Source organism: Drosophila sechellia, chromosome 2R, assembly GCF_004382195.2.
Source record: "Drosophila sechellia strain sech25 chromosome 2R, ASM438219v1, whole genome shotgun sequence".
NCBI classification, from domain to species: domain Eukaryota; kingdom Metazoa; phylum Arthropoda; class Insecta; order Diptera; family Drosophilidae; genus Drosophila; species Drosophila sechellia.
In genome coordinates, this window is record NC_045950.1 from 17,557,718 (window position 1) to 17,585,271 (window position 27,554).

At 45.6% G+C, this 27,554-nt stretch overlaps 6 protein-coding genes across 7 annotated transcripts in view; 1 reads left to right on the top strand and 5 right to left on the bottom strand.

Annotated features, from left to right (window-relative positions):
- Positions 1-169: 169 nt before the first annotated feature.
- The window catches only part of LOC6615396 (epidermal growth factor receptor), a 38,120-nt gene continuing 10,735 nt past the window's right edge, over positions 170-27,554 (top strand). Inside the window, exon 1 of one of the 2 annotated variants that reach the window (XM_032716847.1) lies at positions 170-965. In XM_032716847.1, the coding sequence (XP_032572738.1) occupies positions 812-965 (154 nt within the window). In that variant the 5' untranslated portion in view covers positions 170-811. Of the gene's footprint in view, positions 966-25,523; positions 26,752-27,554 lie in introns of those variants that run through there. The other variant, XM_002039742.2, reaches the window with a different exon arrangement.
- LOC6615391 (serine protease grass) lies at positions 13,517-14,580 on the bottom strand. The gene is made up of 4 exons (XM_002039737.2): positions 14,373-14,580; positions 14,272-14,317; positions 14,040-14,218; positions 13,517-13,976 (listed from the first exon to the last, which is right to left on the bottom strand). Exons 1-4 carry the CDS (start codon positions 14,572-14,574, stop codon positions 13,570-13,572), a joined length of 834 nt encoding a protein of 277 aa, XP_002039773.1. The 5' UTR covers positions 14,575-14,580; the 3' UTR covers positions 13,517-13,569.
- LOC6615392 (chymotrypsin-like protease CTRL-1) lies at positions 14,687-16,013 on the bottom strand. Its single transcript, XM_002039738.2, has 4 exons — positions 15,550-16,013; positions 15,442-15,490; positions 15,210-15,385; positions 14,687-15,157 (listed from the first exon to the last, which is right to left on the bottom strand). Exons 1-4 carry the CDS (start codon positions 15,962-15,964, stop codon positions 14,751-14,753), a joined length of 1,047 nt encoding a protein of 348 aa, XP_002039774.2. The 5' UTR covers positions 15,965-16,013; the 3' UTR covers positions 14,687-14,750.
- LOC6615393 (chymotrypsin-like protease CTRL-1) lies at positions 15,959-17,140 on the bottom strand. Its single transcript, XM_032716861.1, is given in 5 exon segments — positions 15,959-16,441; positions 16,496-16,674; positions 16,731-16,773; positions 16,827-16,912; positions 16,914-17,140. Coding segments are annotated over 5 exon segments (939 nt in total). The 5' UTR covers positions 17,126-17,140; the 3' UTR covers positions 15,959-16,022.
- Positions 17,366-18,467, bottom strand: LOC6615394 (serine protease easter). Its single transcript, XM_002039740.2, has 3 exons — positions 18,230-18,467; positions 18,138-18,180; positions 17,366-18,083 (listed from the first exon to the last, which is right to left on the bottom strand). Exons 1-3 carry the CDS (start codon positions 18,453-18,455, stop codon positions 17,534-17,536), a joined length of 819 nt encoding a protein of 272 aa, XP_002039776.1. The 5' UTR covers positions 18,456-18,467; the 3' UTR covers positions 17,366-17,533.
- On the bottom strand, positions 18,598-24,243 carry LOC6615395 (melanization protease 1). The gene is made up of 5 exons (XM_002039741.2): positions 24,107-24,243; positions 19,499-19,743; positions 19,389-19,431; positions 19,154-19,329; positions 18,598-19,096 (listed from the first exon to the last, which is right to left on the bottom strand). Exons 2-5 carry the CDS (start codon positions 19,728-19,730, stop codon positions 18,681-18,683), a joined length of 867 nt encoding a protein of 288 aa, XP_002039777.1. The 5' UTR covers positions 19,731-19,743; positions 24,107-24,243; the 3' UTR covers positions 18,598-18,680.

A 27,554-nucleotide genomic window follows, 5' to 3' on the forward strand; every position in this document is an offset into this window, starting at 1 on the left:
GCATGATTTCAATCGGGAACTCCAACCACAGCGTGCTGCAACTTATTGCGAGCGCGAGAGAAGTTCGTTTCGAACATTGAGCGAAACGGGCAAATCGGTAAAAACGGTTCGACCGAAGCTATATAAGCAACTCGCAACAGTCACTCTGTAAATTTGAAGATAAATTTCAAACCGCGCTGTCCGTGTATCAGTTTCCAATCGAAAACATCAACAAATAACATCATAGATAACTGCGCTTGTGTATTCGGCTAAATCGCCGGGCCAATTATCACCGGTTATATTACGAAAAAATATAAATATTATGATATTTTAATATCAATATCAAGTGCAATTCCACTGGAATCGTAATTGTTTATATTGTACACAATAATACACAGCAGGCGGAGCTTGTAGGCCAACAACAGTGTGTGAGTGTGTTATTGTACATGTGTGTGTTCGCCAAGTTGGTTTCGCATTGGCTTCAGCTTTTTTGTAATCGCCCCCGCGCGATCGTTCGCGTTATCTGTGCGCTTTTCGCCACATTACGATTTGCACGCTCATTTCGCGAATATATATATAGAGAGGTCAAAACAGAGATCGGTTCAAAAGGTGTAGTGGAAAGCTCGTTGCTAATCGCCGGTCAAAGTCTGGCTTTTTGAGATGGGGCAAGGAGGAGCGTCGGCCACGCTTGACTAGGCACCACCCATCATCAACGCCCGCGCCACCCCCTTCGCCCACCGGAAAAGCAGCACGAAGTAAACAAACAATTCTGCCGAGATTCGCGTGTTTGTACAGTTGGTGAATATAAGCAAATCGACCCCGCACCGGTATCATGATTATCAGCATGTGGATGATGAGCACATCGCGAGGATCGTGGGACAGCAGCTCCCTCTGGTCGTTGGTGCTGATCCTCGCCTGCCTGGCATCCACCACCACAAGCACATCGGTCAGCAATGCCGGCTATGTGGATAATGGCAATATGAAAGGTAAGCTCTTTTTCACCACACAGTCGAGCTTCTGTAACTCGAACCGCCAACTGGCGGCAGTAAAGCAAACATACACATATGTATGTAGTATATGGTTAAGAATTTTAATGGAACTGAAATGTGGCACATAAAAATGGTCGTTTTTTGTTAACTAGAGTTACAGAAAAACAATTGCAGTGCAAGATAAAAGTTAAGCTAAATATTTCTTAAACATATTTCTGCAATGCAGATCAAATAAAACGGATATTGCCGAAATTCGTTGTAGGCCAGATGCACTGTATTTTTTCTCTAGTTCTGCGTATCAGCATGAGACACTCGTATTTGTTTCTGTCTGATAGCAATCCGGCAGATACCGATGGAAAATAGCAAGGTGCTGCTGGGCACCGAGACCCTTCTGAGATCATTCATGGGTGCGGAACAAAGGGGGCTGCTGCGGACAAAGATTGATAAAAGGGATTCAATTCATTCATTCAGCAGGGGCAGCACGAAGAGGAAGTGAGTGCTATCTGTATCTCTCGATCCCTTCGCTTATCGTGCATCTGTTCAGATCGAGCAGCAGCCTCGGATTCTGTTCGGCTGCGAAGGCTTCTTTCACTGGTTCTCTGGTTATATGGTCATAGGGAAGAACAACAGGTTTCCCGTGAGCAGTGATTTCCCATGAGCAGTGCAAACACGCACACACACTATTATGGACCTTTTCTACCTGTTCGTTACCTGTGTGTGTGGGTACTACCAGGTAGAGCCCATTAAGCATCTAGAAATATGAATGAAGTACAGATACTGATGCAGATACACTGGCAGACACAGATACAGATACAGATACAGCTGAAAACGCAGACTCGGATTGCCTCGTTAAAAAGGACAACAACTTTTGGCGATGTAGCGGCGTTTATTCAAATTTCTAGCTCCGTTCTATTGCTGGCCGCCTCAAAAGCTTGCTGGCAAAAACCAGTTTCGGCTCTTTGCGTTTTTCTTGCAAAAAAAAAGCGAGTGAAATGAGTGAAAAAAAAAACAAACCCACATGCATGTCGCCCTCCCCTCTGCGACCGACTTACGGCTGGTTTTGCTGGGTTTTTGTTTGGTTTTTGCCCAGACTTCCTACCACCTGCGCCCCCCGCTCGCCCCCCCGCCGCTTTTCGCCAACAACTGCGTACGCATCTGAACCGTGAGATTTTATTTCATGCAAAAAAGCCAACACAAGAGCCAACGAGCAGAGGCGCAGGCAGAAAAAGTAGAAGTACTCGGCTGCGCATGCGCAACACAGAACGAGACGGCGAATACGAGGGCAGACAGAGACAGGGCGACAGAGTCGCTGGTCGACCTGTGCAGGTGTTTTGCGCTTGCAACAAGGAAACCAGCCTATAAATTATAAGTTCGGCTCGCTTCAGTTGCAGCCTTGTTTTTTTCGGTTGTTGTATGCGCGAATCGGTGGCCGTTAATGGCTTATTAAAAGGGTTCAGAGGTTGATGTTGAAGTTCGAAGTTCAAATTGAACTGGGAGTAATGTGTTACATTTTATGTAATTTAGGGAATTTTATATAAATATAAATAACGAGACATTCGGCCTGTAAACTTGTAGATATTATTTATGCCCACGATACTATAATGGGACGTGACCGTGAACGCGGTTTTCATTAAATATGATGATTACCTTTTACGAGTAGGTGAAGTGGAGATTATTTTTGGAACCGTGAAAGCCAAATACTTTTGCAAGCGTATGAATCACTGCGTCTTATCGCTTGATAAGGCCGAAAAACAGTACATAATTATAAGCAAACTGCACACAGCTGGGCCTATAATGAACTGGGGTTTTTCCAACTTGCGACAAAATGAGAAGATACGCATGCATTAGTATCCTGTTTTGGGACTTCGCTTCCAGCGAAACAGGAACCGGCTAAGTGGCCAGTCGAGGATCGCGACACATCCCATTGTCGAGTCGAGTGTCTGGTCCTTAAAAAAAAACATATTTTCATCATATTTTTGAGAGCACAAGAACCGGCTGGCAGGTAAGGAGCGCTCGCCCACGTCTCAGGTTCGTACTTTGCTTTCTCCTGGCGGAGCAGAGTATCCGATTTCATAAAGGACATGCCACATTTCGTTGAGCTCCGTTCCCGGCGGATGCACAGCCCAGAAAGTTCCCATGTCCTTTTAGCTGGAAAATGGAAAACCACTCGAGCTGCATGCGCCAGCCGCATGTCTGTGATTATAAGAAGAGCCCACTTGAGAGCCACCAGCATTTCTCGCATCTTGGTTCTCCCACTCAATTGCATTCTGTATCTTGAGCATGCTACTGTTACTGCATCTACAAGATACCGATTCTCACGTTTGTGGATGGCCAGATGGGAAGTTGGGGGGCACAGAGGCCTGAAATCATAAATAATAATCAATTTCCTGTGCCCAAAATGTTTCCCATCGCTCCGCAAGTTTTCCATTTCCATTCTCCAGCTGGAGAGCGTATGCAACTGCAAGTTTTTCCTTTCTGCTGAGAAAATGTACAAATAAAATCTGACAGCACAACGCGAGGTGAGGGGCCAATCAGCCGATTGTTTAAAATGTATTTATTGTTTGCCGTTTTCCCTCTGCACCCATGCGTCTCTGCTCCCTCGCTCCGTTTGTTTGATTTGTCGAACATTTGTGCACATATGTTTCCCCCATTTGCATGCGAAGCCCACCTACCGCCAACACCCCCACCCACTCAAAATGGAGGCTGCCAATGGGGGCATTCTCTGAGAGAATCCGCCTCGGTTTCCGCGCGGCTTCGGCTCGCTGCCTCGTTTTGTGGCCGCCGCTCGGCTGCGGAGGTTAAGTGTTGGCCCAATCAACGGCTGCCCCACTCGCTGCCCATGACGCATGCGTCCTCCTCGTGGAGCCCTAAACTAGCGAACTGATGGAGAGCCCTAAAGTCATGGGATTACTTACTATTATTTATTGTATTTAAAAGTTTGCTTGCAGAATAAAGTGTCTTCTTACATCTACTAAAATTCTGTTAAATATTCAAAAAGCTGCTTTTAATGTTATAAACGATTCAATCAGCAGTATGTTTGGAATACATGCCCATTCTTTGATTTGCCTTTACCAAATACAATTCAAACAAATTTGTATATCTTACTTAATAGCTTTGTTGCAAGCATTAAACATATCTTAGTCCAGGGTATTCCCCGCTTTTCTACCCACATTCAGTTTCAATTTATTGTTATCACAGTGCATGCAGCTCCCCCAAATGTATCTTTTTCCTGGCAACATCTCTGTTTTGTTTATGACTTGGCCAAAAATACGAAAGAAGCAGATCGCGCCAGCTGTTGCCGGCTTGGATGCGATGGTTTGAGATGAAGATGAGTTGGGGAGAGAATGCGATACGGGACGGGGGCTGGGGCGATCTCCTTACCCTTTTGCCACATTGTGCGGATCAAGAGATACTGCAATTAGTGAAGCGGGCACTTGCAACATCGGCGAGTGTGGGTGGTGTTGCCGCGCGGGACGGGGACTGCACCATGTGTCACTTCGGTAAGCTGAGCCCTCGCATCGGATTACCACTTAGCCATAGCTGCTCCCCCCGCGATCTCTCGATCCCGCAGCCCCCAATCTGGGTGTACATATATGTATGTATGTTTCTTCTTGAGCTGCGTCCATAAACATAAATCCAAGCCGGACGAGCTGTTGTTTTTCTTCTTCGCTTGTTTGTTGTTCTCCGCCTTTATGCTGCCGAAGGTTCTGGGCCGGAAAACGCCAAAGAGCATAATAAGTTCAGATCCAGCATCGGAATCGGACTTGCAAAGACAGTGCGCGGCACGAGTGTAAGGTCAACGGCGTTGACAGTGATCTTGCATAATTGCAGGGCCACGGAAAAGGTATGGCCCCACCCCGGCTTAAGGTTAAGTTTCCGACGCCCCTCGATCTTTTTCGTTTTTTTCCGTTTTTTTTTTTTTTTGGTTTTTTGCGCTTGCCCGTCTGGCCGAGAGCGAGAGTTAACCCCTTGATGGCCGCGGGGTCAGCAACGGACGCATGTGAATCATTGACAGTTTTTATGAAGCGCCGCATGCATCACTCAACGACATCTCAAGAAGCGCCCGCTGTCGCCTCATGTCGCTCAGTAGTCCGCAATGGGTGTGATGAATTCCATGTTGCTACTTCGACACTGTGAGAAATCGGAGCATGGTTTGTATCCTTAGAAAAGATACGCAACTAATGCTGCTGGTTAAGCAACATTTCATAAATTTCATTCATAAAATTAGCTGGTAAAGTTGAAAAACTTCCTTTGAGAATATTTGCTACAGTTTCTGATGGTTTGAAAGAAATCATAAGAATTATTTCTTGTGCAAATGAATAGTATGGTTCGTTGTGAGGGAACCGCACCCCACTTGCTGCTGCCTCTCAAAATCATTTCAAATTCAATAGAGGCAACAGCCTGCCAGCCGGGAAATATTAAAGTCAAACGATGACGAAAGTTTTTATATCGGAGAGTCGAGATCTCGCGGTGGAAAAAGCATTGGAAAAATTGGAATGTTTATACCGAGCCGAAGTCGAAAGCGTTTGCGTTAATTAAAAACAATTAAAGTGGCAACGTTTGTGGGGTGCCGGGTGGTTCAGCGGGTGCCGGGGGTTGGCCAGCATCGGGGTCACCAGTAATGCTGGAATGGTAACCATACTCGTATATATATATACTATATATATCACGCACACCAACCATCCGCAGATCGAGCCGAAATATAAAGGCTTGAGCGGCAAATGTGGGTCGGGTTAGGGGGAAGTTGACTTGTGGAAGGGCCACCGCTTTCCATCTTACCCACCCCCTCACCCTCCCCCCGCGATCGGCTTGACTTTCCATACAAATTGTATAATATTAATTGCGGTTAATTGGGATTAACAGCTGCGCCAAAATGTTTGCCGCTCTTGATGCACTCGGCTCAGTTCACATTGGGGATCAGTTCCGCGGAACGCTGAAAGGGGTAAGTGAAGTCAGCAGCTGGGGGAGTGGCCCAAAGGGTTGCCACTTTCCGGCTGCACTAAAAAAAATACTCTGTGCATTTCAAAAAGAAGTATAGTGTGCCACACACAAGCTCAAGATTTTTAACTACCTCTTTTAATTGCTCATAAAGCAAATGTGGCAATTAGTCACAATATTTTTCAGAAACAGCTTGCCATGATTATCAAACTAATACTTTTTATTACCACCTTTAAGCGTTAATTTGCAGACAGCATTACCTTAAAGTGGCCAACTACTTTTGGTAATTGGAAAAGTGCATTGCCTGACACAATAACGCTTAAACAATTTTCGGAAGTAAACTAGATTTTTATGACGGCCGTTTGCTAACGGAAACGAGGCTCGACTGGCTCAAAAGTGATTTGCTTCCGAACGGGTTTTACATCTCCAGTTCTAGCCACGCTTCATCATCACTGGGCAGCTAGATACGTATGTGTGCAGCCGGTTCCCATTTCCTGGCAACGTGACGACAAGTCTTTCAGAATGTCCCATCCGCGGATGGGCACTTTGCCAGTCGCCATGCCATCGTGGATCGCAGATCGCAGCTCCCAGTTTTGAATCCGCCCAATAAACCGCCCCATCCGGCGCTGGCCATCCGGTGTGGATCGACTGGTTCTGTGCTGCCCATTTGGTGGTTGCCTTCGCACAGGATTGCCGCCCAGCCATAAATGTGATGTGGAAAACGAGTAAAGAAAATCGTTATGCTCCGCATCCGAGGCAATGTGATTTTCCTGCCTGGAATTTCCGCTCTTGTTGGCGGCGCGCTAATTACGCCGATGAATGAATGGGCTGGTATGGGCTGGCGACACACCATTTGGGCCCTGTCAGTACCTGTTTGGGCCAACGCCATCCGATTGGCCGCGTGCATTGCAAACACACATGTGGCAGCAAGTAATTGTTTTGGCCGCGCCAGAATGTTGCAGTGGAAGTAATTTGAGGCTGATGATGATGCTGCACGCCGTCTTCTGTCGCCGGGGTTAATAGGGGCACTCGTAGGTTAATGGCTATCCTATGCACTTGCACTCTGGCTTCTTGGGGAGTGGAAAGTGGGGAAAACATCACTAGTGTTCCACGAAATCATTAGAGGCCCGCCGAACCCAAAAAGGGCCACACTGAAAACAAAAAATGATCTCAAAGATTAGGCATCAAATTTCTTAATGAGATACTTTATTCTGATTGTTGCTAGTATTTTTTTACAGTGCTGAGATTTTTACATGTCCAAAGCCAAGCCCCTTATGCATACAAAATGAAGAAGCAGTGAAGAAATACTCAGCGGAAGAGAGACGGAAAGTGAAGAGCCGAGTGAGACAAAAGAGATAAGGCCAAGCCATTCAAATTTAAAACTGCATTTTCAGTTTTCCAAAATGCTGCCCCCCTCTCCTTTTTTTGTCTCCCAAGCATGTGAGAAATGATGGAATCTGGGGTCATGTCAATGGCCAAGGGGCATTTCAAAAGATATTCAAAATGGGTCCGGCTCTTGGGAAAGCGATTAGTGTGCCAGATTATTATGAAGAACACTACCCAGCCCAGAATATTCAAATTCCAAATTGACAGAAACTCTTTGCCTTTGCATATGTCACAATGAACGCAGAAACATGAACCAAATAACAAGCATTGCCAAATGCACAAAGTCCGATTGAGCAGGGAGTGGCTACAGACAACATATGAATTTTACCTCGGATCGGATCGGTATTGAACGTATATATACATATATATATGCATATATGCTTTGCTCAATAAAAACCCAATTGACAAATTGTCATGGCGATCACGTAGCAACAACAGCAAGACAACAACGTGTTCTCCGAAGATTTGGGACCCAGTGCAGCGGACTTACCACTGGGGTAAAAGTGGGATCCCTGTAGCAGAACTATACCGTACCATACCATGTCGTATCTCTTGCCTGCTCAACTCTGGACGACCTTTAGATTCTAGTTGTTGACTTGTGCTGATTGCAGCACTAAAATCACCTCGACAACTACATCGTGTACACATGTAGGCACTTCATCATAACCCAGAAAAAGGCCCAGCACAGCACAGCAGCAATGTCTTGGGGAAAATACGAAATACAAAATACCAAATACAATATACAGAATACGAAACATTTCCAATTCGATTTCAGATCTTTTTGTGAGGCTCAGCACGTTTGGAATATTTTTTTGAAATGTCAGCAGTTGCGCCGTATCAGTGGAGAACCCGACGCCATTATGGTTATAATACTCGATGCTCATTTGTATATATGCTCGTAATGCTTGCTGTTTTTCAGTTGAACTATGGGGCATTCATTTTCACATTATGTGGCGAAAAAAGAGGCAACCAAAAACCAAAAAAAAAAAAAAAGAATTAAGAAGAAAGAAAACTGATTAACAAACTGTGTTAAGCACCGCAGATCGGGCCGAATTTTTGGTGCTGAATTGAATTTTGATGAACACCCGCTGACAGGGAGACCTTTTTTCAGGGCTTGGTCCGTATGGGTATCTTCTGGGCACGGAGACCCCAGCAAAGCCCATCAGAGCCCAGCAAAACCCAGCAAACCCATAAGGCCCAAAAGAGCCAGAAAACCGGCTCTGCGATGGATCACAGCTTCGTCGTCTTGGGCTCCGGAAGTAATTAATGCTTTAGTTTATTTCATTTTTTTCACCTCATCCCGGCGCGGCTTTTGTTTGCCACATAAAAACAGAATCTATGCCCCAACCGAACGATGCGATGGCGAGTGGAGTTGGGAGCTGGAGTGCCAGTTGGAAACTTTCACCAGTGCGCGCCAGCTAGCTGTGCAGATGTAGTTGGCTTTTTGCACTCGCTGACCGAATTGTCAGCTGGAAATGATGTGAATTTTCCAAGATGCCCAATATGGCGGGGGCCACTCGTGGTCCCAATATGGCGCTGCTGCAGCGACATAATTGTGATCAATTGCCAAGTGGCATCCTACTGACCAAAGCGAGCAAGTTGAGCGCTCCATTCCTGGTCGCACAGCCTGGCTGCTTGGATGCCACTCAGTGTTTACCCTTTGTCTTCGCTTTAATTAAAGCGACCAGGAGCCGGGATCCGAGCATCAGAGTAATGCCTTGTTTGCCAACTTGAGTTGCCATGCCGCAATCGGGCATCTGCATCACGTCCAGTTCCTCCTCCTCCTCCTCCTTCTCCTCCTCCTCCTCCGCCAGTAAATGCGAGGCCAACTATTCCTCCTCCGCCAGCTGCCACGGGTTGAGTCTGCGGAGTTAACGATCCGCACATGGTTTGATTGATATACCCCAGCTCTCTACGCCCAGAACATAATTCTATTTTGTAGAGAACAACATATAGACATATCTGCCAAAAAGTAGCACTAAAATCCTTAAAGTCAATCAAACTAGGACCTCAACTTTACATATGACTTTAAGTACTATTCTCCTGATTTGTTTGGTTCTAGGTCAGCAATTTCGCTCAGTGCACGTGTGCTAGAGCAGAAGACTGCGGCAGAAGTCACTGGGCCGTGGCCAAGCCCAGTGGTCACCCAGTTGGAGTCAGAGGCGTCTGGTATCGGTCGTTGGATCGGTCGGTCGCAAGCTCATTTTTATTTTTTTTCATTATTCCACAGCTCCCTTGGTTTTTTTTGCTGTTCATTAATTGCCAACATTTCATATTTTATTTCAGTGCTTTGGCGCTCGTGTGTGTCTCTCGCTCTTTTTCCATTTGTTTTTCAATTATTTTATTTTGTGCCCGCCGCTGTGTGCGCTCAATATATATATATTTTGTTTGGTTTTTTATTTATTTTCATTTGCTGGAATCGAGCAGGCTGGTTGTCGCCAGCGTTGTTCGGTTGTCGTCCTCGATTCTTCTGTACATTTTGTTATTACACCACGGAAATTCCGCTGGCACAGCTCAGCTCAGCTCAGATCGATGGCGGACTTTCTGCCCCAAAACAGTGCAGCTCAGCGTTTCGATGCGGACTATTATTGAATTACCCGGCCAATCTTCGATAGCTTTTGACATGACCCATGGTCTGTGAGCAGATAGTAGCCGGCCAGAGGCGTGATAAGGCAGATTACGGACTTTGTTCACCAGTGCGGAGCGTGGTATTTGTGATGATCCAAGGTGATCCATCCCACCCATCTAGATTTAGTCGCTCCAACCGACAAACATTCAATTGCGTAAGCCAACAAATAGAGTCACATATGCATGTATGCATGTATCTGCATCTATGTGGAGCATAACTATGCATTTGCAAATAAACATTTGCCCGTCTGCCATTTCATTAGCGCTTCAATATGTCGAGCATCCGCCTACGAACATCATTTACACATATTTATTGCCCATCAAATGATGTGAAGCCACGATTTTGAGAATCTGCAGTTAGCACTTAATTAACATTCGGCCGCTTTGACTCCGCCGGATTTCGATTCGAAGTCGGGGCTCGTATGATTTATAATGTGAGAAGATTGCCCCTCATTCTGAAACCTCGAGTTCACTGCGGGTCAACCTTTTGTTTCCCCAGCCGTCAGGTGGGCATTTGCATATGAGAGCGATTGCTGCTGCGGAGCGGATGCCGAAATTGTGGGAATTCGGAAAGCGTTTAGAGCACAATCGGATGGCGGCGGAGATGGAGATGCGGTATACTCCAAAAGGTTGAGATTATAATTTGAAAACAATCCAGCAAAGACTGGAAATACATAGTATTGGTCAAAAAGTTAGCTCAATGTATATGAATTAGAATATAAGCTAATATAAAGCCTATAAGTTTTACTATAACTTTCTCCCCTAAGTCAACTTTTTTTATCGCCGTAATATTCCCCCTTTGCTCTAGTTTCTTACCTAGAAACAGTGTTTTTATTGCCTCTACAATTGGATTCCTAGAAATTATGAAATTTCAATTGGCTGACTCACTGCAGCAGCAAACGATCTCGTCTCGCTTTGAAATTCATTTGTCAAACTGTGGCATTGACCTTTGCATCTGTATCTTTCGTCGCGGTAAACAAAACCACAACGAATTGGCACAGATCGCAGAATCCAAAGTGCTGCTAACCCACAATTAGCATCTGGAACTGGTATCTCCTCGATCGCATCTGTCAAGATGTGCCACAATTTATGCTTGACATTGCCACCGAGATGTGCAACTGTGTTTTGGGGTAAATGAATGATTCTGGTGCAAAACAAAAAGTGAGTGCGAGTGCGAAAAGGGAGTGGAGATCATCAGCTCATCTGGCTGCATCTTTTTTTCTGGCCTGTTTCAGTGTCGTGAGAACTTTTTCGCGTTTGGGCGCACAGCGTGTGAATTGAAAGTTGGGTGGAAAGCGGGAGGGATGGGCGGAGGCAGCCGCGTTGGGTTGCGGAAACTCTCTGGGAAGCGAAAGTGTTGCAAGTGCTGGAAAAGCCAGCCAGCAAAGCGGCCAACAAGCAACAGGCAGCGGCAGCACTTGTCAGCGTTTTGCAATTGCCGTGGGTATCAATCGAACACATGTGCTGCCGCAATCTTGAATATCTTAAAAAAAAGTATTTAAAACAACTGAAAACAGACATTTAAGATCTATCAGCTAATCACCATCATTTGTCTTTCCATCTTTGCAGGTGAGTTCGCTGCAGATGTCCAATCTGGGTCTCTATGCACACGTATGAGTTGAGTTGCATTCGTGAGTTGACAATTAAAGGTTTGTAAGGCAATTAGGCAGCTGAGCTCGTGACGAAGCTTGGCTCGAATGCATTGAATGAGTGTCCGAAAAAATAAAAGATAGAATACAATCGGAACAAACAAGAATCCCCAAACGAGAATAAAATGCTAAACAATTGGAAATTCATTAAGGCCGGCCGCTGTGGCAATCGCCGGCAGTATCGTAATCAAATGCAGCATTCAACTTTAAACTGCAACGCCGGTTGAGGCAGCGCAGGCAGCGGAACGCCGTGGCACAATTGTTTTGGCCGGGCCAAAACGCTGCTCTCCGTTGTCGTGGCGACGAATCCGGGGGATACCAAAGTTATGCATGAGGTGTTTTATGGCAAGAACGGCTCGCAGTAATTGCACAGGAAAAAATTATTAATTACGCTTGATACGGCAACGAATTAATGCGTACTGTCCCAATGAGTTACCTTTACATTTGATTGATCATATTACGGATCATGATTTAAATATCTTCCCAACTTAGTTGAACCTATTAATTTATGCCCTTAGAACAAAGTAATTTTCCAATTAAAGTTGCTAGCTCGTTTAGCTCAGTGCGCATTTGCGGAGTGCAACAGATACCCAGCTGGCAGCCAATTGTTGCACACGGCGATATGGTAAAAAAGGCCAACTTCCCACTTTGCGTCCACCCCCACCCCCGTCCATCAAGCCCTTAGTTCGGTGGTGGCGACACCGACACGCATGCGCATTGCCCGACAAAAGGGAGTTCGAATTCGAGTTCCCCCGCTCTTTGACCCACCCCGCCCATGCTGGCCATGGTGCGGCTAGGGCAGGCAGAAGAGAGCAAGCAAAACAAAGCACAGACCAAAATACCAGGTTGGAAAAACTTAACGCCTGGTTGCCCACATCGGAGGTTCTCTCCCCCACGAGCCCCGCGATCCAAGTGAGTGCGCTTGCGCCAACGCCAACGCAGCAACGAATCTGGAGTTTGGGCCAAAGTATGACCTGTGGACGTGCAGCAGTGGCACACGGGGGTTAATGGTGTTTCGTACTAGTTTATGTGCTGCGACGACCATTGTGCGACCGCCGCCGCATAACTGGAACGTCGCTGACAGACCAGCACAGTGGGCACTGGCGGTGGCGGACAACCTGTGGATTTGCACGGCCGGCACAAGCGAATTAGCATTCGATTTGTTCGGTTCGTGATTTCACACAGCGGTGCGAATCGACGACGGCCACAAGGGCTCACCTTTGTACGCCAAACATGAATAATGCTCATGAATCGATCGATAATCGCAGTTCTGCCCTCTGTTTCAAAGGCTTTTTAAAACGTGTTGACTTAGCTGGGAATCATACATATATATTACATCTTAAAAATATCCAAAAATTAACATGTGTTATGCAAATATTTTAAGCGTAGGTTTTTAAAACATTATTGCTACCAAAACTGCCACTGAAAGCCAAAATAGGAGTTATTACAGGAGTTATTACATTAAATATGATTTTTCCGTTTATATTTTATTTACAGCTAGTTCTATTTGACACTACAAATGTAAAAGGAATCTGAAATTTTAGCGTATGAAGTATAACTTTGGGAGACTTGCGCCAACGGCCACAATTTGTATACAAATTTTATCCACTTTTAGAAAATTCAGAATTTTAGAAATTCAACATGCAGTAATTGGTTCGAGTCTGTACTAAGCTCGTGGTGAGGTATGTGTATGGTGGTGCACTTTATTCACGCTAGGTGGCGCTAAGAACGACTGTGTAAGATATAAAAATTACATATAGCGTTCAAACAAACGGTAGATGAGTAAAATGTAGAAATGACAAACAAACGGTAGATGTTGTAGAATCTAACGAATGTATGATGTAGATGACGCTGAAAATGAAGCGAAATGGAGCGAAGTTCCTCAAATGACCGTTACCTGTCGCTTTGGTGTTTTTAAAACCCCCGCTTAAAAATTATTTTGCAAACAAATTTTTTGGTATATTTCACTTTAATTTTTTGCCGAGAAAAAAATGCGTTCTTTAATGGTGAGAAGTGCTCAAAGCCGCCATGATCCAATCAATATGTTCCATCACGTTTGTGAAAACACTGGGACTGAGGCACTCTGCGTTGCCATAGCTAACAATTCCGACCTGAACGAAGACCACTCGACCGTTGAGACGGATGGCGTGGCCCAAGGGTCCTCCGGAGTCCCCGCTGCACGACACTCCGGACTCGTGACTCACGCAGATCTGATCCCTACGACGGTCAACCCAGTATGTATCGCTGCACACATACCCATTCACTCTGATTACCCGAATGGACTTGAGGATGTGGTTTGGAGTTTCAGATGGGCTGCGGCCCCAGCCAGTGGCAACCAGCCTGTGGAGTCTCTCAATTTTCGGCTGAAGGGTCTTATTTGTGATCAGGCAAATGGGCTTGATGTGAACTATGGGAAGAAGAAACTTTTGAATTGCTATCTATCTATGTGTGCCATCTATGTATCTTGAACCTTTATACTCCACCGACTTGGCCAGCCGGAGAAGTCCAATGTCGTGGATCTTATTGGTTCTGGAGTAGCCCCTATGCCTGAAGGCCAGATCTATTTCAAAATCCTCTGAAGGTGGCAAACAATTGGAGCCGTTGCAGTCGATACTAGTTAAGCTATTAAACTCGCCCAGTCGCACAGTCCTAAGAACAGACTCCATTTCAGATGAGGGAGTAGGGATTCGCATAATACCTACAAGTTTTCATCCTCGCGTATGCAATGTGCTGCTGTCAGGACGAATTCTTAAGGGAAAATGGGTCGTAAGCTACAGATTACTTTGGTGTGGCGCATGCTTACGATGGTTTATGAGCGTTCCGCCACAGACAAACTCGCCAGATTTGTGCAAGTAAGCCATCCAAGGACTCTCGGATATGTGCGCCTGGTGCTCCTCATTTTGGAGTGCCTCCAGTGACAAATATCCGCAGTCGGGCTCCAGAAATTGGGCAGTTGCATGGTGATGCCATGAAAAATGAAACCCCAACAGCAAAATCCAGTACATTGCGCATGAAGCGAGCAGAACAAACTGAACCATACATATCAGTGGGTTCTGACTTCATGGCAGAGTAAAGCTTATCATCCCTTCATATATATATGCACTTATGCATGCACAATTTCTCAGAGATAGGCGGTTTATTAAGGTTCAAAACATCATCTCATACATTCGTTAGATTCTTATTAATTTAGCTTGGTATGAAACTCGATCCAATTCGCAAAGTGATTGACGTTTGTGTAGACAGTGGGGCCAAAGCAGTGAGCTGCTCCATAACTGACCACCCCGAAGAGTATCACCCTTCTTTCGGACCCAATCCGTACCCTCGCCGTTAGCGGTCCGCCCGAATCACCCTGGCAAGTGGAACCAGTGCTGCTGGCTACACAGATATGGCTGTTGTCCAGTTGTTTGCCAAAAACTTGGGCACAGTAGCTGAGATGGTGGTGCGTCAGGGATGCTTGCTGCAGGACGGGACTGTTTATGCGGGACTCCGTGCGTCCCCATCCGGTGGTGTTGAACTTAGACAGGTTTTTCAGAAAGTTCGACGACCAGGTGTAGTCTCCCATTAGCAAACAGATCGATCTAATGTTATCTGCATCAACAAATCTTTGTATTAAATGCGTATGTAGCGCTCGCCAGCTTACCTCCATACTGCACTGCCGTCTCTAGTCTGAGCAGAGCTATGTCATTCTTTCGGAAGTTGATGTAATGACTGGGCACAAAAGTTCTGGTCACATTGATTTCCTTGGGCCGTGGAATGCAGCCATAACTGGAGCAGTCGAGGGCCTGATTCACGTCGTAATCACCCAAACGCACTGTCCTAAATCGAAAGATTATTATCCAATTATTCAATTCAGATACTCCGAAGACACTTACAATTGACTTTTGGTTTCGCTTTTGCAATGGGCAGCCGTCAGAACGTATCCTTAAAAGCTTGAGAAGGTATTAATGGTTCGAAAGAGCATTTTCCCACTAAATACATACGTGGCGTGATGAGCGATCCTCCGCATTTCATCATCCCGCGCTCGATGATTATCACCATCCAGGGATTGGACAACAAGTCCGCTGGTTTGCCATTGATCACACGATATAGTCCCGGCTCAGATCTGGATGTAACGCACTGGGGATCTAGTAAATGTGGTTGGCCCTGTACCTTTAGGAAAACCAGGGCTATAAAAAGAAGGAGCTGCACAGCTCCAGTTCCCATTATATTCATCTGTAATAAAGCTCGAACTGACTGAGAATTCATTCGCCAACGCCATTTATTAATGCATATCAGAGAAAAGCTTATCGTTGTTTCCCAGTCATTCGACGTATGTATAAATTCCAGGAATTGTGCGATTGATTCGAGTTCTCGGGACCCGATTGCATTGAATTGGAGCATTTCTACAAATTGCATTGAATAGATTGCATTTATTGCAATACCGAAATGGACAGTCCTACAAATCCTACAAATCTTAAGTGGGAGTGAACTTGTGCACAATTTCTCTAATCCAGCTTGAGTAATGTAAAACATTCGTGAATACGGTAACTTCACGACATTTAGGATCCCCATAGCTGATTATTCCGAACAAAAAGGGGCGTTTCACTCCCGAAAAGGTAAGCTCCGCGCTCAACGGACCACCAGAATCGCCGGCGCACGTAAAGGATTGCGAATGTCCAGCACAGATGTGTGGCCAGCCTATTTCCCTGCCGAAGATTTGGACACAGTATCCGCGATCCAGGTGGTACAAACTAGCTGTCTGAAGTGTTGTGCTCGTGGTTTCAGATTCCGTTTTGCCCCAGCCGGTCACATTAAACGTGCTAACATAGTTCAGAAATCGTCGCAATTTGTTCTCGTTCGAAGTTTTCAGCACACAGATCGGTCTTATTTGAACTGAAAAAGTGGAGTTCTTAACTCTTTATAGATGCGCATAAGTTGTATGCTTACCATTATATCTTACGGGTTGGGCCAGCATAAATAGGGCAATATCATAATTATGATAATCCCCGTAGAACGAGTGCAAAAATATCCGCTTCACGTCAATTTCTGCGCCTATTGGTGAGCAATATTCGCTTGAACAGTCGTATCTGGGCGTATTGCCATTATATCCACCCAAACGCACTTTCCTTTTTGAGTAAAGATAGATACAAATTTAAACTGAAAAATGTTCGTAGTTACTTACAAACGGTATGGGCTTTGGCAATGCGCTGCTGTCAGAACAAATACTGGAAAACACACACATTAATTTCTCATCATCCTGCTAAGCTTATTTACGTACGTGAGCTTATCAGTGAGCCACCACAGTAGTGATAGCCCCTCTGGAGTATCTGTACCATCCATGGATGCGACTGTATAGCAGTATTATCCTCCTAAAATTTGTCTGCGCACTCCAACTGGTGTTTGCACACAGTTCGGATCTAGCAAATCCTGGCCAAGCGATCCGTATGAACGAAGCGCGAGAATAAAGCAAACCACCAGCCATTTCATTTTGAACTCAATAAGGCAATGAGGCATAATCTGCATTGCTTTAATACATTTCTTGCGACAGCACTCGTTATCATTAGGTGTTATACCCATTACTCGTAGAGGGTATACTAGATCCGTTGAAAAGTTTGCAACAGGTAGAAGGAAGCGTTTCCCACAAATCGCCCAAAACTCCTCACGTCCACACTTATAGAAATTTGTTTAAAATTTGTTTCTCATTTTATTCTGCAACATATATCGATAAGCCAGAAAAATTATGAAATTTTGCGTTGGCATTTCCACTAGCTGAGTAACGGGTATCGGATAGTCGGGCAGCTAGAATATAGCATTCTCTTTTGTTTTTTATTGACAAAAATTTATTTATATGCGAGTGTATGGGTATGGGTTTTTCCTTATAATTAAATAAGTTTAATAATTCCGTTTAATAAAAATCATCCGCTCGATTTTTACTGGATTCATTATGCAACCGTTATATTTTGTTTTTCAAAACGCTTCACCGCATTACATATTCCCTGCGCGGCGAACAGTATTTACGATCCAGTCCAAATGGGCCATTACGTTTGTAAAGACAGTGGCTTTGGAGCAGTCCTCATGTCCGAAGCTGGTGACTCCAAACTGGAACACAGTTTGGACATGGTCATATGTTACGATGGCGGTCAGCGGACCACCGGAATCTCCATTGCAATTGTTGGCATTAGCTCTTTCCGCGCAGATGTGATTGCGATTGATCTGCTGACGCGAATACTTCGCGCACTCAGATCGGCGAAGGTTAAAGAGCGAGGTCTTCTGGAGCATCCGGCTAGACGCGCTCGATTCGGTTTGTCCCCAGCCGTAGGTTCTAAACTTGATAATGTGCTTATCAATGTTTTTAAAGAGCGGGTCCAGGAGCAAGCAAATCGGACTTATATTCTCTGAATAGTGCACTTGCTTGGCCAGTCTCAAAAGAGCCAAATCGTGCTGGTTAAATTCATAATCTGTGTGGACAAACACGGCATCGACGGCGAACTCCTGTGCTTCAGCTTCTTGGTCGAGTGCGCCCAGGCGGACCTTTCTATTGAGATGAGTAAAAGTTGGATTTAATCCAAGGATGTTGCAGCATACTCACAGTTCCCCGTTTGTTATACAATGTGCAGCCGTCAGTACGAAGCCTGAAAAAAAGCTAGTATTTCGCTCCACCTCACTCTGTTGATAACTTACGATTTGTGATTAGTGTGGCTCCGCAATGGAAACCCTTTTCCCCCATGACCATGGCCATCCATGGAGCGCTGGCTATTGGGGCGTCGTGACCTCCGTAAATTTTGTATTTGCGAGTCGGAACAGTGCCACACGGATGCTCCAGAAAGCTGCCACTTACCGAGCCCAGCACAACTACTGAACTGCTGGCCAAAAGTACGGCCAGTACAAAGATCTCAGTGTTTTTCATACCCCAGCTGTATAAACATACAGCTAATGGTTGAATAAAGTTCGCAACTGGGATGTTTCCCTTTTTATGAATTGGCTTATCTCCTCTCGAAGAGAAGAGAGAATACTACTAGGTATCAGAATAAAGCTCTTGCTAAAGATCATACGAGCTTGCTTTGAATCATTTATTCAGAAATCAACTAAAATAAAACCAAGGCGTTTAATAGTTACTTATTTTATCCGAGACCTAAACATCGGCAAGTCGCACGGCATTAATGATAAAGTTCATATGGTGCAAAACGTTGGTATAGACCCCCGTGACCCCCGTGAGCCCCGTGACCTTACATTTTTGGGGTCCATAACTGACTATACCGAACTGAACGACTCGGGCCATACCATCAATTGTTATTTTAGCGGATATTGGGCCACCCGAATCGCCATTGCACGTGGCTGAAGTGTAGTCCCAGGCACAGATGTGAGACCAATCCACTGGGGTTCCAAACATTCTCGAGCAGTAGGAGCGATCCACTTGGGTAAGGGTTGTTGTCCTTAGGACTCGGCTAGGCACTCCCTGCTCTGTGAGGCCCCATCCAGTGGCAGTCAGAGCGGTAACGTAGTTTAAGAGATTGAAGTTGTTCAGTAGGCAGATTGGTTTTACGTAGTCTGTGGTAGATTGATTGATGTTTAGCTAGCTCCTTCAGAAACTGGCGTGTAGCTTACCAGTGAATTCCACCTTGGTGGCCAGTCGGAACAGGGCTATGTCGTTTTGGGTGTAATGCACATAAAGGGGGTGTTTTACATACGCATCGACCGCAATTTTAATGGCCTTCGGCATGCAGGCAGTAGTGGAACAATCCGTGTCGGTTGACGTGTCGAACTCGCCTAGGTATATGTCCCTTTAAAGAGGTGACAGGACTTCGATTAGGTATTCCCCAATAAGTGGTGTTATACTCACGTGTGGTTATTAGATACGCAGTGCGCAGCACTAAGAACAAATCCTGTAAATCATAATAATTAATTTTTTGCTGTTAAAATTACTTATGGTTTTCCCATCGCCCTACTTACGGTTCGTGATGAGGGATCCACCGCACATACTTGCGCCACTATGTACCAATGCCATCCATGGATTAGCAAACATATCAGCCGGCCGGCCATTGGTAATCATGGGAACCGCATTACCATTGCCATAACTCGAAATCGAGACTCCGCAATTTGGTTCCAGGAATGACACAGGATTTTGTCCATTTCCAAATGCAATCCCAGTGAGCAGGATAATCACAGCTGCGGCGATCTTCATCTCGAATACCGTACTAAGAGATTGGCGGTTCAAAATTTGGGTTTTATTATTTGACGTACGAGGAGATAAGGCGCCCAAAATGTAATTAACACAATATATTCGGCACGCGGTATTTCCATTCTAATTATCAATTTTAAATGGAATAAAAGGTTATATTATGTACAATCTATTAAGAATTTTTGTTGGTTATAATTGCGAGGAATTTCGCTGGCAATCGAAAGAGGGGAAATGTGACCCCATAATTTCCAAGAATTCCCCCTATTTCTCCTCGCGTGTGTTGATGCTGAGCCACCGATTCTTCGGAGATTCGTATGCGAAGAGAGGTAAGATCGGTTGGTGTGGTGTGTGGGTTTGGCCAGCATCTCGTACTCCGATCTCTCTCTCTCCCGATTTCTCGCTGGCCAGGTTGAAGCTTTGGTAAGTGGTGCCAGAACCGGTTCCAGTTCGAAAATCCGACTGCACACAGTCAGAAAAACAGAGAAACCGAGAGGAGGGATATTAGCTACAAAAACAACGGCTGAACTAATCATTTTCATTTGAAATAAGCAAATGAGCCGCAATAAATGAATAGCATTGGAATTTGAATATTCGTTTTGGAATGCTCGAACTTTGAACCCAGGCGAAAGACACGATACGATATTAATTTTCATCTAATTATGAGTGCTTTGTTTGGATTCAGTGTGTGTGACAAGCGGGCAAAATCCAGCGTTGGTTTTATAAATTGCGATTTTATGGCTTTGTTCTAAAGCGTTGCTCACGACCAAAAATGGTGCGATGTTGTCCAAACGGCATGTAATTGTTTGTATTTCTTGATTTTACTTTTCAAGAATAATACTCGTTTGATAGAAGTCAAAATCAATCATATTTCATGAAGGGTGAATCCCACACATACCCATAGTTATGGACTTTCATGGCTGTAGCTGGGCATGGGCAGTAATACCCTAGCCATCACTAATCGGGAGTGGATCTGGATTTCTGGATTTATTGACCTTGCCGGGCCTGCTGCCAGTGGGGCGGCCTCTGGAGCTGCAGGAATCCTTACATCTCGGAATGCGGCTGTGGTCGACTGAGGCGGCTGAGGCTGAGGACCGAGGACTGATGTGGCTGATGTTGCTGCTGTTGTTGCTGGTGTCAACATCGGCAACATCGAGCAGCAACAACACGTTCGTGGTCTTGACATTGGGCCGAGGCTGCGACTTTGTCGCCGCACGTACAACAACCATCTTACATAGCCGCCGATTAGCCAAGGTAACAAACGAAGAACTGGCCCAGACCCGGCTCGGATCCAAAATGAGCTATCTCACTGCGCAAATCTTTCACTTCTTGGTCGCTTGCTTGTCGCTGGCTTTTAAGGGCCTTCCGCGCCTGCAAGCCTGCCATTTATCGCAAATGCATTGTGGCAGGCCTCCCTACTCCATACCACTTCACTCCACTCCACTTCACTCCATTCCACTCCACTCTTCTCCACTCCACTCCGATCCATTCCTTCTGAGCGCTCCATCTTGGCTGGCTCGGCTTTTGTTTCATGCTCCATGGCTAATGGCACGCAGGCTCCACAGGTTGCCGCTGTCGAGTGTTGTTGCAACATGCTGTTGTCGACGGGCGCCCTGCACTCCAAGGTCCAAAGGCAAAGGCCTACGTAGGCCCCGTCCGCACACTGAGAAAAATAATGAGCATCGTTAGCTGAGGGGGTTTTCCACTGACTCTTATATTTCCCACAAGTTGTCTAGACAACATTTAAATGTGTTATTTTTATTAGTTTTCTTCTGAATTCTATTTTAAGTATTTATGCATAAGTTTATTAACAACATTTATTTTGGATGATAACATGGGGGTTTTTCTGTGTGCTGCACACGTGTGCGTGGCTAAAACGTCCGTTTCTCAGATTCTCGGCTCCTCTCCACGCTTATCGCCGCCCGATTCTCTCTCTTTCTCCGATTCTCCGGAGGTGGTGCTTCTGCTTATCTGACCGGAGTGGCATTGGCATTCACTTCGTGCTTTATGCCCGGATTAAATTTTAGCAAATCGAACCGATGCGCTAATTGAACTTGTTGGCAGCGTACGCTGCCAAAATGGCCGCACCACACAATGTAGCCAACATATACTCAACCATAATTTACATTTAGCGGCACAAGCCAAGCCACACATTGCAAATATTATGGGCGGCGGGACGACAGACTTGTCTTAAATATTTTTGTGGGTATTTATAGGTTGGGCGGCAGTACTGGGGAATACTGGGGCCCTCGAAGTGCCGCAGATCGAAACGTAGATGGGGATGGGGATCCGTCGAAAGCTCCCCAGCGACTTGGACGCTCATATTTCACACTTCACGACAAAGCGATTAAAGTCGCGCAAACAATCTGTTATTGGAGTTGTTGCAATTATGTTTACAAAGACATTAAAAGGAACGAAAAGCGAACGGCGAAATAAAAATACGAGGAACACAGTGCTAAGCTAAAAAAAAACTTGAAATCGGCCCAAGAGACGGCGAGGCACTCTCCGTATTTTGTATTTCTTATTTTACCCAGCTTGTTGTTGTGTGTGTTTTTTTTTTGAAACGTGAGTCGTGCACCAACACACAGCAGACGACTCTGCGACAATCAATAAAAAAAATCGGCTAAAAAACAAACCAGAAAACAAAAAACATAAAACCTCTTTATGCTAAAACGATGAGATGAAGTCAAAGTTTCTGCGTATCTGCACGCCTGCCTTTTGCCATTTGTCTGGAGGTTAAAGTTGAGTTAAGAGCGCGCTCGATCTTATGACCAATTAGCCGGACTGAATATGAGGAATTGGAATCCGTGCTCCATGCTCCATGCTCTATGCCATCCCAGCCAAGTCAAATGTGCCGCATCATGTTGGGGCCACGGCAATTAGCTTTAATTCTAAGCAGCTTTTCACAGCCGTGTGACAAGTGGAATGCTGATGAAGCACAACCCCAGCCGGAGAATCTGATCGATCTATCATCTGTATCGATGGAATTCCAAGGCACAGGGCTATGGCCATGCCAAAGGGCCAAATAAACAGGTAATCCAATTAGGCGCCTTCAGGTGTTAGAGCTAGCACGCGCCTAAAGTTGGCCAAAATTAAGCTAATAGTTAAGGGCATGAATTGGAAAAGTTACCATTTTATTGTGTTTAAATAGTTGGTTTTGCAAACATTTCACTGCTATTCTCTTTTGAATATGCTAGTGGTAATTTAATCACCTCGGCTAATCACACTGTATTCTAGAAATATCTGTGAGTTTGTGTATTTTTAGACTAATTATTAAGCTGCGGTCCAGTCTTTGGCTCTTAAATATTTGTGTAGCCATGCTAAATTTGTATAGCTTTGTACGAAATACTTCTTGTTTTTAAGATCTCTAAGGAGTGAGGTCTTCATAGTATCCCCCTTAACATGCACTTTCATTATTTCTTCGCAAAAAATCGAATCCCAAGTCGATGTAATGCGCTATGTAAGTACGTATGTACTTGTTTGTTCCATGTGCCAATGTGCAACACTCCATAATGCAACGAATTCGTTGCGCCCTATGGGCTGGAGCATCCCTCTCATCCCGCCGAGACACTTGAGCGCCTCCTGAGCCGATCTTTTGTTGCCCTTAATCTGCGTGGCACTTGAAAGTAACGCCTCGACGTCGACTCGCCAGACATCGATGGCGATGATCACGATGATTCCGATGATTCCAATGAGTCCGACAACCTGTAGAGCGGCCAGGAATCACTTCAAGGGCCTGGTTCTCGAGGCTTTCTTTTGAAATTGGTTAAACCAGAGAAGAGATCATAGACAGATGGAGTGCTGCACTGGAGTGGGGGAGTTAAAAAACATTTCTCTTCGCATGGCATTTTGTACGCTTGATCAAATGTTTATGAGTGTGGGTCGGGGCATCTCGGAATCTCAGAATCTCGGCATCTTACACCTCTCGAGCGGCGTGTACCTGTGGCTCGCAGTGGCGGAGTTGGTGGAGTGCCCTGGAGTGGTTTCAGAGTTCTGAGTTCTGAGATCGTTCTCAACTCGATGTTCGGCTGTCAGTTGCATGCTCTTCGATTTTGACAGATGATTCTGTACGGGTTGGGCAGTGGACCTTTGATTGAGGTCTTCTGGCTTGGGACAGACGGCTATTAATATGTTTGATTATGGCTGCAGAGCGGAGCATGGCGCTTTTACCCCATCGAAAATCTGTGGAAACGCTTTTCAATTTAAATGTATTTTCATGCTCTGAAACAAAGCGCCGAGCAAGACAATGCAACGCCTCTCGAGAGTCACAGCGTGGGATTCGAGATTCAAATGCGGACCGAGGAGTTGGTTGCGCTTTTCCAAGTGCACCTTTTGTATTTCTGTTATGGCAAAGTGAAAAGGTCAAAACGCTTCGGATTTACCTGCCGTAACAGTGTCCTTTTGGCCCGATCCCAGCCTGATCCCGCAGAGCACATGGCGCAGGCGTAAAATCCCCGATTTCTTGTGGGCTGGGAACAGGTGAAGAAGAGGCCACCGAGATCTCGGTCTCGGATCTGCCCTAACAATGTTGACAACGCTCGAACAGAAATCTTTTTGCCAAAAGACAATCCATGGCCCACGCAGGCTCGGCTAACAGACACAGATGCACACACACACACAGATACAGATACAATTGCCGAGATCTTTTGTGCTTATATGGCAGCATTGCCCACACACACCCATGTATATACAGCCAGGTGAGAGAGCGGCGATCGCTTTACCTGAGCGCTCTCGAATTCGCCGCAAGAGAGAACCTCCAACAACAACAGCAGCAGTAAGAAATTGGGATATACACAAGATCTTACCTGGGAACGACCTGCAATCGATGCGAATCTTAAATGCCCTGCACAGCTGTCGGAGTTAAGATGCTGTCGGATTATCCCCGCATTGGTTTTTTGCTCTTGTCTTTGCTATTGGGCATCTTGGGGGAGGGGAAAATCAGGACATTGTTGCTCAAGTACTTGCCTTTGTTGGAAAACTCGTCTCTGCAGTTGAAAAGGACATTTCTGGCGCCTTAAGCCGAAATGCTACAATACATCCAACACTTTGCTATCTTAAAACTTAGGTTGTTACAAATAAATGCTTCTCAAAACTCTTTTAAGAAATGCAAATGGTTCTTATCAATTCTGTTTTATCATTTTATGAAAATCTCAAATTTTTGTTTCATAAATCCCATGAGTATATTATGTATATCGAGCAACATTTTTTGTGCAAAAAGATTGTCCGTATCCACTTTTCAAGCTTGGGATACTTAGCCGCTCAGAACCATATGCTCTATGCTATAGGTCTTAAGTTGTAGCTATGTTCTGCAAAATTAAGAGCTCTAGTTGATGTTTCCGTTCATTTGAGATGGCGCTAAAAGCGATTCTTTAGGGGCACCGTTTAGCATTTTCCCATGATATGTAGAGCATTTGCTGGTCTGGGGGAGATTGCCCAATGTATCTGGCCGTATCGTTTCGTATTACGCTGACTTTTTAAAACGCTGCTGATACGTTTACGATTACCTGTGGATTGTGGATGTAGATGGTCCGCTGGCGGTGCGAGTGGGAGCGCTGCACTGAGCGAGCGAGAGGGGGCGACAGCGGTGCGCAGCTGTGCTGTAGTTGTTGCTGTATCGCTGCTGGCTTTGCTTTTATTTTGACCTGATCTGAGCTCGAGATTTCGCCGCTCACCTTTATTTTTACCTGTGCGCGCTCTCTTCGCCGCCGCAATGGAGAGTGGGAAACACGGCGAGAGAGTGCGAGAGAGTGAGAGAGAGAGAGGAAGCAGCGACTTTGGCTGCGCCTTTGGCCTCAGTCTCGAATACAACTTGTTGCTGCGCAGACGCGAATCGCTCAGTACGGACGTCTTGAGCTCAAATCCTCGGCCATATCTGTGCTCTCGATCGCAGCGATTGCTAATTCGAAGATCGTGCTAATCGAAGTACCGAGAAATCGCAGTTCGCAAAACGTTCGCAAAAGCAAAGCCAAAAACGGGGTGTAAGCCAAGTGCCTTTGGCCTATACTAAGCGTATTTTTGTGAATTCCCTGCTAATTGGCAGTCGCGGCTGTGGCGGTTGTGGCTCAGTTCGAATGATGGCCAAGTGTGTGTGTTTTGTGCAAGTTAACGGCTGCGGGGGCAACACAACAATTGCTTAGGGCAATTAAAGCTGAATGCTGAGAGCTGCGCCTGCGCACGCCTCTCTAACCTCAAAAATCGTTGGCGAACTCAAAAAAGAAGCTGAAAAATACATCTGAAAAATAACAAAAATTTTATACACATATATTTTCTACATACACATATATATATGAAAGCCTTCGGACGACTCTTGTGGCTCGTAATGTGAAACTGGTTCCTACACTCACACGCACACACACTCACTCACTGGCGCGTTCAAAAGACCCACTCGAAAACACACACACTCACTCGCGCGCACACACAGTGAAATGTAAACACCAATACAGTGGCAAATTGCAACGACAACAGCTTAAATTCAAAACAACAACAACAGCAACGGCAGCAAACGCAGTGAAAGAGTCGAAATCAAATTTATGAAAAGCTGTATTTTTGGCACGCAAAGCTGAGTGAGCAAAAAGCCGAAAGTAAACCGCAAGTTCAAGAAAAAGAAACGCATAAAAAATAACCCCTATGACGTCAGGGGTTATAGCTTGGAAGAGGGCTTGATTCATCCCACCAGTAACGCCCACAAAAAGCACCACCCACCAAGCAAGCCACCGCTCAGCAACAATGCTGCTGCGACGGCGCAACGGCCCCTGCCCCTTCCCACTGCTGCTCCTGCTCCTGGCCCACTGCACTTGCATTTGGCCCGCCTCGGCGGCCCGCGATCGCTACGCCCGCCAGAACAATCGCCAGCGCCACCAGGATATAGATCGCGATCGGGATCGAGATCGATTCCTATACCGCAGCAGTTCGGCCCAAAATCGGCAGAGGGGCGGGGCCAACTTCGCCCTGGGACTGGGAGCCAACGGAGTCACCATTCCCACCAGTCTGGAGGATAAGAACAAGAACGAGTTCGTCAAGGGGAAAAGTAAGTGCAGCGCAAGGATCTATCCATCTTCCTCAAGCCGCCCATCATCTATCAAAATGTGTTTATGTAGATCATCTGGTTGACTGCCTGGCTGGCCATATATCAAAAGAGCCAGGTCGGCCCGAATGTGGCCACCGTATCAGTTGGTCTCCAGAGTTTCCACCGTTTTCAGGGGTTTTCAGTTTCGTGCCAGCGATATGCTGTCGTTTATCTTATCGCTGTGATGTTTTTTATTTGTCCCCTGTACTGCACTTTAAATATAGCTTCGTTTTCGGCTGCATTTCGTATTATTTGGTCTTATCGTTACCCTGGGAATATCAATTATAGAGGGGTAGCTGCAAAGTGTGCAATATTACAAATATTTTACTAAGCTCATAGATTAAAGAGCACTTGTAACTGTATCTGTAGTATTTTAAGTGATATAAGCTTACTTAACATTTCGGTGTCTGGATTTTTTGTGGGCTTTGAATGAGATTTCTCAATATCACGTATACGCCAGGGTATCCTCTAGTCCAGAGTGAATGCTCCCTGATTTTATACCTGCCCTTCGCGACGGTCTCACCTGCCCTGTGGCTCACCTCTTGACTTGGCGCTGGCTTAGTCAAAGAGTCTTGTGTGCACTATCGCCCCTGTTTCGAGTTACCCCCACACCTAGCCATCAGATATCACGGCAAACATACCAGAATACCAGAACGCACTGATTAGCCAAGCACTGAGCACTGTGCTGTGCATTTCGTAATGTCAAATGTACAAGGTAAGGCGTAGTTAGTTTGTGTTAAGACCGCCCGACTGCCACTTTTCCA

Excerpts from the sequence above, each read along its gene's own strand:
- LOC6615394 (XM_002039740.2), bottom strand. The coding sequence starts at position 18,455 with ATGAAAAACACTGAGATCTTTGTACTGGCCGTACTTTTGGCCAGCAGT. Across the intron at positions 18,181-18,229 it reads AGCCACACTAATCACAAATC|GCTTCGTACTGACGGCTGCA; the intron begins GTAAGTTATCAA and ends GCTTTTTTTCAG. Across the intron at positions 18,084-18,137 it reads TGTATAACAAACGGGGAACT|AAAGGTCCGCCTGGGCGCAC; the intron begins GTGAGTATGCTG and ends TCATCTCAATAG.
- LOC6615395 (XM_002039741.2), bottom strand. The coding sequence starts at position 19,730 with ATGAAGATCGCCGCAGCTGTGATTATCCTGCTCACTGGGATTGCATTT. Across the intron at positions 19,330-19,388 it reads TGCGTATCTAATAACCACAC|GGACATATACCTAGGCGAGT; the intron begins GTGAGTATAACA and ends ACCTCTTTAAAG. Across the intron at positions 19,097-19,153 it reads CACCAAGGTGGAATTCACTG|ACTACGTAAAACCAATCTGC; the intron begins GTAAGCTACACG and ends AATCTACCACAG.
- LOC6615392 (XM_002039738.2), bottom strand. The coding sequence starts at position 15,964 with ATGCAATTTGTAGAAATGCTCCAATTCAATGCAATCGGGTCCCGAGAA. Across the intron at positions 15,491-15,549 it reads AGGATCGCTCATCACGCCAC|GATACGTTCTGACGGCTGCC; the intron begins GTATGTATTTAG and ends CAAGCTTTTAAG. Across the intron at positions 15,386-15,441 it reads AGCGAAACCAAAAGTCAATT|GACAGTGCGTTTGGGTGATT; the intron begins GTAAGTGTCTTC and ends CTTTCGATTTAG.
- LOC6615391 (XM_002039737.2), bottom strand. The coding sequence starts at position 14,574 with ATGTACTGGATTTTGCTGTTGGGGTTTCATTTTTCATGGCATCACCAT. Across the intron at positions 14,219-14,271 it reads ATACGCGAGGATGAAAACTT|GACTGTGCGACTGGGCGAGT; the intron begins GTAGGTATTATG and ends GTCTGTTCTTAG. Across the intron at positions 13,977-14,039 it reads CAAGTCGGTGGAGTATAAAG|TTCACATCAAGCCCATTTGC; the intron begins GTTCAAGATACA and ends TTCTTCCCATAG.